Below are 14786 nucleotides of genomic sequence, written 5' to 3'. Positions count from 1 at the left end.
AAAAACCAAATGAGTATTCATATTTGAACTGACTGTTTATAGTTCATAATGCATGAGCAAAACCAAAAGTTTCTGTGATGACTGCCCTTGTACTGTTCACTATGTAACTTATTCATTATGTAAGAATTTGTTCTCCATGTAAAAAAAAAAAGAAACTCTTACAAATGGGCACCAGGAAAGCAAGTACATAGCACGAATGTAGGTCTGAATAAAATTGCAAAGATGTGGAGGCAAGGAGGCAACTCATCCCCTAATGGTAGAATGGTCAAATAGATCTGAAAATAAAATACTGGAAAGTATACACCAGTAGATAAATCAAAGAACTAGATCTATGATAGACCACATGCAGTATGAGGCCATTTGTATAAATTTTTTTAAATCACATAAAGCAATTTTATACTCCATTTAGGAATAAGCATATAATGGAAGAAATGCAGTCTCTGGGATGGATAACATGAAATTCAGGATTGTGGCTTCCTTAGGGGTGGTATTGATGACATTGGAGGAGGGCACCAAAGTGCTACAATTCCAGGCATGGTGTCAAGCTTAATGTCCACGAAGTTATTCAATATATTATTCATCATTTCTTTATTTAGTCTTAAATAGTCCCTAAATATTTTTAAATTTTTAGGTCAAATTTTGCCTGTCTGGAAAATTCAGTCTCCTGTATATATGGGGGATAGGGGGTGTCATTACACCAAGTTAGGGTGTAGGATATGTATTTCAAAGTAAGAATGTTGGTCGTATAAGTTGGATCATAATTTCAAGGAATATGTTCTGTGTTTTAAGGACAGTTCAGGGCTTGATATTCTAATCTTAACTGAAAACAGAACCGTTAGCTTATGCTTCTACTTCAAAAGGGCTCTTTCCAGATTGCAGCAATGAAAAAATGTCTGAACCTTGAATAAGGGACAATTAATTTTCAATAAGCTCTTGTAGATAGGTAAGGACTAAGACAATACAAGAAGGTTAAAGATCAGAAATCTTTGCCTTGATTTTTAACTCTGCAACTGTGAGTGTAATTGAAAAATATATCTGAAATCAGCCTCAAGGGCAGAATGATGCATCTTTGCTTTTTTTGAGATTCAAGATTTATGTTTGCTAACTCACCTTGGACTATTTGTACCCAGTTTACTTGCCTCTGATGAGATACAGGGGTCTATGATCGTGCAGGATTGTCTTTGTGAGCTTTCTAGTCTGTTTTTTTGTTTTTTGTTTGTTTTGTTTTGTTCTATGTAAGTAAAGACATTTAAAATATCAAAAAAAAAAAAAAGAAGTGAATGAAGACACAGACAGAAACTCTGCTCTTTTGGGGCTCATTACCTAACAGACTCATTACAGATATTTCCAACCCTTACCACAACATTGCAATCTAGATGTTATTATCCTCAATTTGCCAAAGACTATACTGAGTGCCACAGAGCTCAAGTGACTTTTCTCACGACCCACAACTAGTAAGTGGCAGACCTGGGATTTGAACCTTGAACATGGTACGTGAGTAGAGCTCATGTGCATTCTACTAACCCAGATGCCATTCAACAAATGTTAGAAGTGGCTTCTCCACTCCCTGACAGGGGCACAAGTCTTTCTGTCTGGGATGCTTCATCACTTCTTTAATGGAAATACACTCCTTAGGCCCTTCCCAGAGTGCTGATTTTGCTGCAGGGCAAAAGGAGAAACAACATCAAGCTCCCGGTTGCATGAGGGAAGTAGGGAGAAGGGAAAACCCCAAGAATGTACATGTCACCCCTCTGACAGTTTTGCCAGCTCTGTTAAAATGTAAACAGTTGGATATGCCAGTTTATTCATATCTGACAGGAACTTTAAACTCTTATCTCTGTTTAATGCTCTGTTCCTACCTGGCTCTAAATCTGTGCTGGTAATATTTGCAAAACCTATTATTTTGATATAACTAACTTAGACATAGTGAGGCCATCAGTGCAAGCCAGAGAGAGACAGGAACCTCATGCTGTGGGCACACACTTCTAGTACATGGGGTAAAGTATATATGATTTAGAACAATACAAGCCCCTCCACCCCCAGCCCCAAAGGTGGGTTTTCTACACACAGAGGGGCATGCTACTTGTTCAATTTCTAGAATCTAAGGGTTAGGAAGGACCTGAGAACGGTTCTGTAGCCCAAGGCTATCCCAACCTCAGCACTATGGACTCTGGGGGCCTAGTGATTCTTTGTTGTGGGAACTCCCTGGTGCCTTCTAGGGTGTTTGCTGCATCCCTGGCCTCTACCCACGGATGCCAGATATTATCAAGTGTTCCTTGGGGGACAGAAATCACCCCTGGTTGGCAATCACTGATCTGGTCTAAATCCCTCAACATCCGTGTCCCAGACTTTGTTCATAAGGTTATCACAGTTGCCTGAAGAATCTAAAGCACATCATAAAACAGCAAACAGCTGACCATGCTCCTCCTGGTACTTAAGCACTTAGAACCTGCAGAACTGGGACCAGGTACCTGGACTTTTTATGTGACTCTTATGGACATGCAGGTTTGGTCTCCACTGACTCAACAGAACACATAACTCTTACTTATAACAGTCCCAACAACTGCTCTCTGCCACTCGAAACAGCACTGATTGTTAGAAAGCTCATCTCTGCACAGAAACAGGATCTGTTTCCTCTAACTTGGCCCTAAACCTGTAAGGGTGTGTGTGTGGGGAAGTAGGGGGTGGTTGGGGAGGACAATGATTGGACCTTATATCATTGTGCATTCTAGCCAAACCTATGGTTTACCACATAGACTCATGTGAAATCTCCAATACTCTTCTTGTCTCTGCTGGGAGTTTCAAGGATAAATTTTGAAATTTGAGGAGGGCAGGGGGGTAGAAGTTAGACAAAGGGGATCAAAAGGTACATACTTCCCAAGATTAATCAGTCCTGGGGATGTAATGTACAGCATGGTGACGGTAGTTAACAATACTATACTGTATATTTGAAACTTGCTGAGTGTCTTGCCAGAGGGTTTCAGCCCTGGACAAGTTCACTCTTGATTTGGTGAGACCAAAAAATGATAACGGAACATTCTTGGGGTGAAAGGATTTATACCCAACTTTATTCCCACAGTGGCAGCCAGCACTAGAATCCTATCTGTCTCAGGGCAAGTCTGCAACAGCGAGCCAGTCTCTGCCTCTGAGCCTCTCTGCGCCCCACAGCCATCTCAGTGCCCCAGGCACTGCCACCACTCCAGCCTCTGCTCTCCTGCAGCCGTGCAGCCCAGAGCACTGGGCAGAGCTCTTTATATAGTGTCAGTAACCTGTGCAGTGAGCAAGCTGACCAGGGTCAGGTGAGAATCTAGACCATAGGAAGTTTCATTTTCTCTGCACTAAGAGAGTAGATCATAAGTTCTCATCACACACACAAAAAAAATCTACAACCATGTGTGGTGATAAATGTTAAGTAAACTTACTGTGTTAATCTCAATACCTACATATAAATAATCTCTCAATACATACATAGAAATCATTACATTGTACACCTTAAACTTATACAAGACTATATATGTAAATTATATCTCAATAAATCTGCAGAAAAGAAAGAAAATGGAAGAGAGAAAGGGAGAAAAAAAGAGAAGAAAGAGCATTTGACAAAATTCAACATCCATTCATGATGAAAACTCTCAACATAATGGGTATAGAGGGCAAGTACCTCAACATAATTAAGGCCATATATGACAAATCCACAGCAAACATCATACTGAACAGTGAGAGGCTGAAAGCTTTTCCTCTGAGATCGGGAACAAGACAGGGATGCCCACTCTCCCCATTTCTTTTCAACATAGTACTGGAGGTCCTAGCCATGGCAATCAAACAACACAAAAAAATAAAAGGCATCCAGGTTGGTAAAGAAGAAGTTAAACTGTCACCGTGTGCAGATGACATGATATTGAACATAAAAAACCCTAAAGAATCCACTCCAAACTACTAGATCTGATATCTGAATTCAGCAACACTGCAGGATATAAAATTAATACACAGAAATCTGTGGCATTCCTATACACTAATGTTGAACTAACAGAAAGAGAAATCAGGAAAATGATTCCATTCACAATTGCATCAAAAAGAATAAAATACCTAGGAAAAAACCTAATGAAGAAAGTGAAAGATCTATACTCTGAAAACTACAAGACACTGATGAGAGAAATTAAAGAAGTTACCTATAAATGGAAACACATTCCATGCTCATGAATAGGAAGAATTAATATTGTCAAAATGGCCATCCTGCCTAAAGCAATCTACAGATACAATGCAATCCCTATCAAAATACCAACAGTGTTCATTAACCAACTAGAGAAAATAATTCTAAAATTCATATGGAACCACAAAAAATCCCAAATAGCCAAAGTAATCTTGAGAAGGAAGAATAAAGTGTGTGTGGGGTTTACACTCCCTGACCTCAAGCTCTAATACAAAGCCACAGTAAGCTAGACAATTTGCTACTGGCACAAGAACAGACCCATAGACCAATGGAACAGACTAGAGAGCCCTGATATAAACCCAAGTATATATGGTCAATTAATATATGATAAAGGAGCCATGGACATACAATGGGGAAAGGACAGCCTCTTCAACAACTGGTGTTGGCAAAACTGGACATTTACATGCAAGAGAATGAAACTGGATTTTGTCTATCCCCATATGCAAAAGTAAATTCGAAATGGATCAAAGACCTGAATGTAAGTCGTGAAACCACAAAACTCTTAGAAGATAACATAGGCAAAAATCTCTGAAATATAAACATGAACAACTTCTTCCTGAATGCATCTCCTTGAGCAAAGGAAACAAAAGCAAAAATGAACACATGGGGGTACATCAAACTTAAAAGCTTCTGTACAGCAAAGGACACCATTAGTAGAAGAAAAAGGCATCCTATAGTATGGAAGAATATATTTGTAAATGACATATCCAAAATATATAAAGAACTCACATGCCTCAACACCCAAAAAGCAAATAAAGCAATTAAAAAATGGGTGGAGGATATAAACAGACAATTCTCCAAAGAAGAAATTCAGATGGCTAACAGGCACATGAAAAGATGCTCCACATCACTAATTATCAGGGAAATGCAAATAAAAACCACAATGAGATATCACCTCATATCAGTTAGGATGGCCAATATCGAAAAGAAGTAAGAACAACAAATGCTGGAGAGGATGTGGAGAAAAGGGAACCCTCCTACACTGCTGGTGGGAATGTAAGCTAATTTAACCATTGTGGAAAGCAATATGGAGGTTCCTCAAAAAACTAAAAATAGAAATACCATTTGTCCTGGGAATTCTACTCCTAGGAGTTTACCCAAAGAGTATAATTTCTCAGATTCAAAAAGACATATGCACCCCTATGTTTTTTGCAGCACTATTTGCAATAGCTAAGATATGGAAACAACCTAAGTGTCCAGCAGTAGATGAATGGATAAAGAAGATGTGGTACATATACACAATGGAATACTACTCAGCCATAAGATGAAAACAAATCCAACAATTTGCAACAACATGGATGGAGCTGGAGGATATTATGTTCAGTGAAATAAGCCAGGTGGAGAAAGACAAGTACCAAATGATTTCTTTCATTTGTGGAGTATAACAACGAAGGAAAACTGAAAGGACAAAACAGCAACAGACTCACTGACTCCAAGAAGGGACTAGCGGTTACCAAAGGGCAGGGGTGGGGGAGGGCGGGTGGGGAGGGAGGGAGAAGGGGACTGAGGGGTATTATGATTGGCACACATGGTGTTAGGGGGATATGGGGAAGACAGTGTAGCACAGAGAAGGCAAATAGTGACTCTGTGGCATCTTACTACACTGGTGGGCAGTGACTGCAATAGGGTATGGGGGGGACATGATAACAGGGGTGAATGTAGTAACCATATTGTTTTTTCATGTGAAACCTTCATAAGAGTGTATCTCAATAATACCTTAATAAAATAAATAAATAAATAATTTTTAAAAAGAGATGAAGGAAAGGAAGGAAGGTGGAAGGGAGGAAGAAAGAAAAAGAAAGGGAAGGAAAAATGGGAAGGAGGGAAGGAAGGGAGAAGTAAATTTCAAGCTGAGCCCTCAGGTCTCTGCTCTTCCATCTCATCCTCCCTTCCCCAAGGCCTTGGCCTTGGGCTGCCCAAGCTGCTACCTGAAAGCAGGGAAGGAATCAAGGAAAATTCAGGAAGCTACCACATTTCTTTTTCTAAGATGTCCTGGAACAGTTCTAGTAGTCTGTTCTTGTTCACACAGAGTTTACTTTTAATTTTTATTTCATGAAATTCTTTAAATTCAAGAAAATGAGGTGTAAATCTTTTTGGAACAATATAGTGATCTTATGCCTATAGTTAGTCTTCTGCCTCCTCCACAATGTGCTCTGTGCAGAATCTTGGACATGGTGAGGATACAGAAGCGCTCACTGGATGCTAATTTTCCTTTCCTCAGATACGAATATAAACTGTTTACCCAGTGAAGTATTAAAGACCATTTTAACATTTGCTTATAAATCATCCTTTAAAAAACCCCTATTTTCCAAAAATTAGATTTGTCCCCCATTTGGGGTCAATAGTTAATTCAGTTCCTGAAGTAAAGATGATCTATATGCCATCAAAAATCCCAGGTTAGCTTATCAATTTTAAAACAGCTTTTGAGGCATAATTTACATACCACAAAATTCTCTGGCTTTAAGTGTATGAGTCCATGATTTTTAGTAAATTTACAGAGTTGTACAACTGACATCTAGTTTTAGAACAGTTCCATCACTCCCAAAAGATACCTCAGTCTCATGCACCCCTGCACACTAATATGATTTCTGTCTCTATGGATTTGCCTATTCTAGATATTTCATATAAATGAAATTATATAATATGTGGTATTTTGTGACTTGCTTCTTTCACCTAGCATATTGTTTTCAAGTTGTAACATGGATCCATATTTCATTCCTCTTTATGGCTGAGTAATATTCCATTGTATGGATCTGCTACATTCTGTTTATTCATTTAGCAGTGGATGAACATTTGGGCTGTTTCCACCTTTTAGCTACTGTGAATAGTGAATCTGTGTCCAGCTTCTTTGGTTCAACATCATGTTTGGGATATTCATCCATGCATACATGCAGCATGGCTTGCCTTTGGAGTTTTTCTCCTTTTGCCAAGTATTGAAGCTTTTGCTCTTGCCTCACTGAAATGTGAGGGGTTAAATTTAAGGCAGGAAGAAACAAAACTGCAGCAGAGGCAGACTTTATCTCCTGTGGAACTTATTCTAAAGGGGAAGAAACATAGACCAAAAAGACCAAAAGTTTATCAACTACTTATAAAGGGGAGTATGAACGTCTCTTCCACATAAGTAAGAATGTTTTGTTGTTATTCTTTCAAAGAAGCCATTATATTTTTCAAAAAAAAAAACAACAACCCTGTAATCAGAGCATGGCCCAACTGTTAACCAATGCACAGACATGAGACTAAGGAGAGGTGAAGCTTGCAGTCGGCACTGCCGAGCAGGGGCGGCTCTGCGCTCCTCCCCACTTGTAGCTGCTCTCGGTGGCATTCAGTGATGGCAACAGGAAACTCTGGTTTGGGGCTGAGGCAGCCTAGAGTTCTGAGGCAAATGAAGCATCCAGCCTATACCTCACCACCTACTTCCTGCAAGGGCCTCAGAGGAAGCCACAGCCACCAAGAACCCTGGAGACTAAGTGCTCTTTGCTCCTGTCACAGCCATGCAAAAGGGACTTGTCTGTGCAGTGAAGCCAGAGGGACGGCCTTCACTCCCTCGGGACATACTCAGGATCTCAGTTTACCTTTTATTACTTTATCTAGAAAAGTAAAGAGGCAACAATAGAAAAAAAAATCATGCCAAGGAGATGAAATATATGGATAAGAAGTACAGGGATGGGAGAATAGAACTGAAGTCATATATTCATTAAGTGTGTGTGTGTGAAGTGCCCCAGCTCTAGACCAGACTATGCCACTAATTCACACTCTGAATGTGACCCAGTTTACTGGCTTGTAACAAAAAGGATGGGCAGATGTGCTTTAAAGGGAATTCTCATTCTACCAGTCTATAATTCTGTGAATTCCAGATGTTTCCTGATTAAATGCATGAACTTCAGTTTCCTCATCTGTGAAATGATCATTGTAAGATTGTCTGGAGAATTAAAGTGCATAGAACAATTCGTGGACTATAATAACAGAATAAGGACTATTAGGGTTATCATTAGCCATTCTTATCACATGCCATGGTATACCACCTGTTGGGAGCATTAATTCTGTTGCCTGCCTTCTTCTGACACATGTTGACTATGTTAGGAGTATATTTCTTCTATCTGTATTATGTGAAGACGATCTTACAGAAGATAATCTCGACACACAGGGTAGGTTATTACAGAAGAGATGAACTGATACCTCATAGCCTTCTTGCGCTGCCTTATACTTTAAGAGTGTCTCTCCCACATAGCCACTCTGGAGGTGGTTCTTCTTTTGAAACAAATCTGTTATTAAGTCAATATTGCAACTCTAATGAATGATATCTTAGAATCACAAAAGTGTGGTAAACCAGTGCCTTAGGTAAGGCTCCTGCCTGCAATTCAGGTCACCCAATGTGTGTGATGCTGTAAAGCATGGATTAACTGTTCTCAAGGAATTTACCTTCTACTTAACTGGATTCAGACAGAAAGGAAACTGTTGAGGCCCAAGGCTGAGTACGAACAGTGTTACTAGAGAAGTAATGCCACTGCACCATAAAGGTTCAAAGGCGGGGAAACCATGTGTCTGTCTGGGGAGAAGAAAAGTGTCAGAGGCTTCTTAGGAGAGATGGTCTGAAGAATTGATAAGATACCTTAGGAGATGCTTTTCTGCAGTTCCCAAACTTGTGTAAGTCTCAGAATCATCCGGGTGCCACTTCCAGAGTTTGTGTTTGGTGAGGGCTGGAATCCTGGAATTTGCATTTGAAAAAAATCTCCCCCAATAATGCTCATGATCAGCCAGGTTCTCTTTATGTAGAGTTGTTAATTTAAAAACACTTACTAAGCATTTGATATATTCATTCCACAAAGATTTTTTGAGCAACTACTTTGTCATAGATACAGTTTTAGGTTCCTAGGCACAGCAGAAACAAGATAAAGTGTTTATATTCTAGTGGAGAAATACATATGGGGCAGTACATTGGGAGCTTTAGTTAATAAAAAGAAATAAATCCATTTCAGTTAATAAAAATGAATCAATCTATTTCTTAAGGGTCCTATACTTGTTAGAAAAGGAGGTTCTAAATACATCCATGAAATAATTCTGCTATTACTTCAAACAGCATAAAGTACAGGGACCTACTGAAGTTTGCCCTTGTATTACCGAAGGAGGCAAAAAGAGTTTGGTAAAGTAGTTCAAACTATCAGCAAGGAGGAATGTCTCAACTGCCCCAGCTACCAAGATGTATTCAAGTGCCTCCAAAGACCTGCTGTGAAGTAGCAAACATCTTAGGCTGGTCATTAATGTGGGCTGTTCCATGTGCTCCATGGGCAACACTTCATTAAACAATCTGTGACTGAAAATAACAAAAGTGCACTTATTTAAACTTAGTATAATTCAGTTTTTAAATTAATTTAGCATTCCTCTCAATTAGGCATGCATAGGTGGTGGGGAACTAGGTGCTGAGCTGGCTGCCTATGTTTCTTGCCTGAGGGTTTCAGCCCCGGGCAAGCTCACTATGGATTCAGTGAGACCGAGGTAGGTTGAGCACTAGAATTACGTATGCATCTAACAGTCCACAGGTCTATAATCCTCCTTTGTCTCTGCATGCACCCAGAGCATTGGGTGGAGCTCTTTATATAGTGACTCAGTCCATAACAGCTCATTGCCTAGGGTGTGGAAGCAGTAGCCTAGCAGTAGGCCAATTACATCATCATGTAGTTTAGGGTCAGGTGTGGATCCTGGCCATAGGAACTTCCATTTTTCCCACAATATGTATGATAAGTTTGACTTGAAAAAATACAGATTCCCAGGAACTTACTTAATTCTGATTCTGTAGGTCTAGAGTGGGACCTGAGAATAGGTATTTTTAAAAGAATATGTGTTTCCCAGTGATTCTAATGTGTGGTCTCTTGGGAACCACAGGAAACGATTAAGTGCTAAGTCAATGTGGAACCAAGGAGAAACCAGAGTCTGGTAATCACTCAGCTCAATTCCTCTTCCTCCATGAAATCCTTCTAACTCTAGGTTCGTCTCTGAACTCCCAGACCACTGAAAGATTGCCTCATATGCTCATAGTTTATCTCAGATTATCCTCTAACTGTTCGGAGTTTGTCTTGTTTCCCAATAGAGTCTAACACTGATTGAGGTCAGAGATCCTGTTTCAAGCACCCTTGAGTACTTAGTTCTGAATTCAGCAAAATGGTAAGATATGAGTTTACACTGAGGAATCCTAATAAAAAATGGTGAAGACAAGGCATAGTTGAGATGGAGACTGATGGAGGCAGCCTGCGTGATAATACAGCCGGCCTGGTGCTCATCCATCACTGGTCAACGGTCTTTTGGAAAGCTCATCAACAACTGACCTTGCTCTCTTTGATGAGCACAAGCTGCCTAAAGGCAGAACCTCCCACCCTGTCTTCTTTGCAAGCTGCCTGGCAATCAGTAACTTACCCCCGAGAAGAGAAGCAATGTTCACAGCTCCCAAATATGACTGGGGTTTTTCCCTCTCCCTTCCCCTTTTCTTACAGAAATTGTATTTTTGCCTCTGATAGAATGTGTCAATCTGTTATCAGTTTCTCTTGTACAAAAGTAAATTAGCACATTACTAATTAACGACATATGCCTTTAAATTCGTTGACAATATTCAGCATCTCTTCACCTTCCCCCACAGCCTTTCATTCCCTTCCTGACATCTTCCCAGGTCCCCTTCTCTAAGGTTCACTCCTAACCAGTGTGCAATATATAGCTAATGATTTCTGTGATTGGCTGTCCCAGTTTGCCTGGGATTGGGGGATGGTATTCTTGGGACATAGGATTCTCAGTTTTAAAATTTGCACCATCCCAGGAAAACCAGGATGAGTTGACCACCCTGGCTTCATTCCTTCTAGGGGATATTTGCAGCTTAAGAACCTTAAAGATAGAAAATACCTTCAAATCATAATTGGAAAATGGTATATGGTAAAATGGCAGGGATAGAGCTGACATTTTGGCACAGGGAGACTAATGCCTCTATCAGTTCTTACCTACTGCTTACTCGTCTCACTGGTAAAGCTAATATTGGGCACAGGTCATTAACATAGTCTGAATATTAGACTCACCTGGAAGGATTTTCCTCTAAGTTACCCATACTTGGATCCTACCATCTAGATATTCTTATTTAATTAATCTGGGAGTGGGGCCTGGGCACTGGTACTTTTTAAAATGTTTCCCTGGTGATTTTAATGTGCCCACAGGCCTGAGAACCACTGCTTTAGGCATTTATGCTGCTAAATTAATTGATTGCTGTGTGGAAAACTTTCTTTCAATACTTTCATGCATTTGATTTCCTCTGCAAGAGCTATAAATGTGCAATTTTCAGTGCTACTCAAAGTGTGGTTTGCAGATGGGTGTCAGTTGGCAAATTGTTCATTACTGATTCACCACCAGATGAAAAGAGAAATTGAGAGTAAGCATTTAGAAACTTTTTATAGCAGTCAGAGTAATTTTATGTCTAATGAATCTAATACTAACCAAAAATAATGTTTTTTTGTCTTCACTTCTTTATTTTTTCTAGTAGTTCATTTTTATGTGTTTTGCAAATGTAAGTCTGTGACACATTGGAAATTAAAAACCAATCACAAAACATGATCCACCATCTCAGATATTTTGGGAGGCACTGCCTTAGAAAATAACAGATGAGCTTCTGATCCCAAATAGAGGGTTCACCTTGAAAGCCACCCAGTTGATGACAGCTGCCTGGAGCACTGCTGGACAAGGGTCCCTGTGGATAAAGTGAAGGTTCCTGTGGCCAGGATTCTCACCTGGCCCGGGTCAGCTAGCTCACTACACACGTGTGGGCAATATGTTGCTATTGACTCTGTATAAAGAGCTCTGCCCAGTGAGCTGGGCAGCATGGTGGCACTGCTGCATGGCTGCAGGAGAGCAGAGGCTGAAGTGGTGGCAGCGCTGAGGACAGAGACTGAGATGGCTGCAGGGCAGAGAGGCACAGAGGCAGAGACCAGCTTGCTGTGTGCAGACTCACTCTGGGTGGATGGGATTCTAGTGATTGACCTGCCACCATGGGAATAAAGTTGGGTATAAACCCTTTCACCCCAAGAACATTCCATTGTCATTTTTCAATCTCATTGAATCCATAGTGAACTTGCCCGGGGCTGAAACCCATTGGCAAGACAGTCCCAAAGCCATGAACTGTGATCAACTGCGTCAGCCTTGGACCAGAGAAGACAGTTGGCAGTAGGAGTGCTGGGTAATTGTCACCCTGATTAAGTCCAACGTTCATCTTGTGGTCATTGAGAAATTGAGGCCCAGAAGGAGGAAGAGATGCCACCAGAGTCACACCTTGAGTTGGTGATAGTAGGCACCAGGACCCACTACTTTTCTCACTGCACCATGTTTTCTCTCTTCCCATCCCTCTCTCCTTTAAACATGACGTGCTGGTGTAAAATCTGTCCTGCTACTCACACTGTTTGGCTCCTGAGAAGAACCATTGCATGAAAAATAAATGAACACAAGTGATGTATTTCCTCTGGACCCTCAGCCCAAACAGGCAGATCTGAGTCACAGCCACTCTTGATCTACCCAGAGAAGAAGGCAAGGAAGACCAGCCCCATGGCTCTGTGGGGGCAGCCATCACAGCCAGAAAGACCACGGCATCCGGGATGATGGCTGCATATCCAGACCAAGGCCTTCAACCTTCCCTAGGTTTCTTATCCTGTTGTGAGCTAGTCCTAAAAATCTCCAGAATATTTCAAATCCCCAGACATGAAAACCACTGTTAATATAGTATATCAACTCATTCAACTGGTATAAACTATAGAATGGCTGGAAAAAAAGCAAAATTCATTTTAAGTCAAAAGACAGGTTAAGGAGACTTACTGTGTCCAAAAGCAGTTTTTCAGCTTTGTCTCTGCTGATACTCTTATTGTACCACCTGAAATCAAGAAGTCATATATCAGTGACATTTTAAAAAATCTTGATTACTTACTTAAGAAAGCAAATTTAAAAAATGATTTGCTCATATTCTGTTTGTACCAGTGCTTTCAAGCTCAAAGGCAAAGGCATGAACCATTTCTAGGTAATGAAATGTTGAATTGAAAGGAAACAAATGAATCACAATTTGGTAAAACATTGATAACTGTTGAAGCTGGTTTTTCATAGAGGTTCACTACATTGTTCTTTGCTTTTGTTCATGTTGGAAATTTTCCATAATAAAATTTTAGAAAACATTTATTTTCTCTATTTCATAAATCCATGGTGGTTCTAAGCATGATGATGATATGGCAGCTACAAAGTTTAATATAAATTTGAAAGTTTAGCAACATTTTAAAAAAACAATTATAGCATTTTTCTCTATAAGATTGGGTTTTCATGATCTGTAAAGTAATTACACCATTTTTATAATTTTGGTGTCTGGTGAAAAACAATTAAAAAGTGGTAAAGAAGAATATGAGTGATTTTTGGGGATGAAATTTTTGGGTGCTGCACTTGAGCCCCATCTTGGCCTCCTTGATTGCTTACTAGGTAAGAGGAGATAGAACTATCATCAGTGAACAATCAGTTTGAGAAATTAATAAACCCTGGAGGAGAGAAGTTCTGGGTGGGGAAGAAACACCACTTATCAGATTTGTTTGGCTATTTGACAGTAGCCATGAGAATGGGAATTAGTGGATTCATCTGAGTTTTTGAACATCATGCAACAGAAAGGTAACTTTACACCTCAGTGGCCTTTTGGAACTTATCTAGCTGCGGGATAGCAAGTAGCTTTGTCTCCTGGATGAGCTCTGATCAATTAGTAATAGCTGTCTAGAGCTGGGCCTCTGGGCTCAGTGGGCATCTAAGAGTGATGTCTACCATGAGTTCAGGCATGCGGAGGGAATGAGAGCAAGGGTGTTATAAGTTGCCTTCCTTCTTCTTGCCTGACCTTTTGTTTTAAGAAAAAGGGATCTGAGATCTGACTTGGTAAGGAAATTTGCCCGAAGTCATGCCTTCAGACCAAGCCAGGAGCCCCGAAGCCAGTCAACGGCTGTGGGTTCACCAACCCACATTTTTGAGTTCTTATGCAAATACCACCTGCAACTAGACAATATAAAGTTCAACGATAAAAAGTCATCATATTGGATGTTTTCATATACTTAGATAGATACTATAAATATCTGGATGTTTGCTTGTGAGTCATTTTGTTCTATAGCTGCAATTCCATAATCTGGAAAATATAAATTGAATGTTTACAGAATAAAAAGGCTTACAAGCTCTTTTGTTTGTATGGAGTAGTGTTTTCCTTTGTTTCTTTTTTTATTTTTAAAAACTTAAAATACCTTCAGGAGGGGGAATATGCTGTCTTATTTGCCCTAGGCTCCACCATTCCCTGTTATTTATATTCTGTTGGAATTCTGAATTTGCTCCCTCATCATAAATAAGAGACTCTGAAAGCAAAAATAGAACTTCCCAGCCTAGTGATCATTTGAAATAAATTTTTTTCGTGCAAAGGCATTGACTATAAAAAGTAAAACAATTTTATTTAAGCATATTCATACATGTTTTATTGTAGCTCAAGTATTCTTAGAAATGACTGTTCTGTTAGCTGAGGGAGGGGCTACTCACATACACTTAATCAAAATGA

General features: G+C 39.9%; 1 protein-coding gene across 1 annotated transcript in view; it reads right to left on the bottom strand.

The window, feature by feature from the left end:
• ITK (IL2 inducible T cell kinase) overlaps positions 1-14786 on the bottom strand; it is a 73906-nt gene that overhangs the window by 21058 nt on the left and 38062 nt on the right. Inside the window, exon 8 of the mRNA XM_036913086.2 lies at positions 13043-13097. Coding sequence (XP_036768981.1) covers positions 13043-13097 — 55 coding nt within the window. The remainder of the gene's footprint in view (positions 1-13042; positions 13098-14786) is intronic.

The sequence above is a fragment of the Manis pentadactyla genome, chromosome 2 (genome assembly GCF_030020395.1).
Source record: "Manis pentadactyla isolate mManPen7 chromosome 2, mManPen7.hap1, whole genome shotgun sequence".
Classification (NCBI taxonomy): Eukaryota; Metazoa; Chordata; class Mammalia; order Pholidota; family Manidae; genus Manis; species Manis pentadactyla.
Note: the sequence above shows the minus strand (reverse complement) of the source record. Positions and strands in the feature narration are given on the sequence as shown.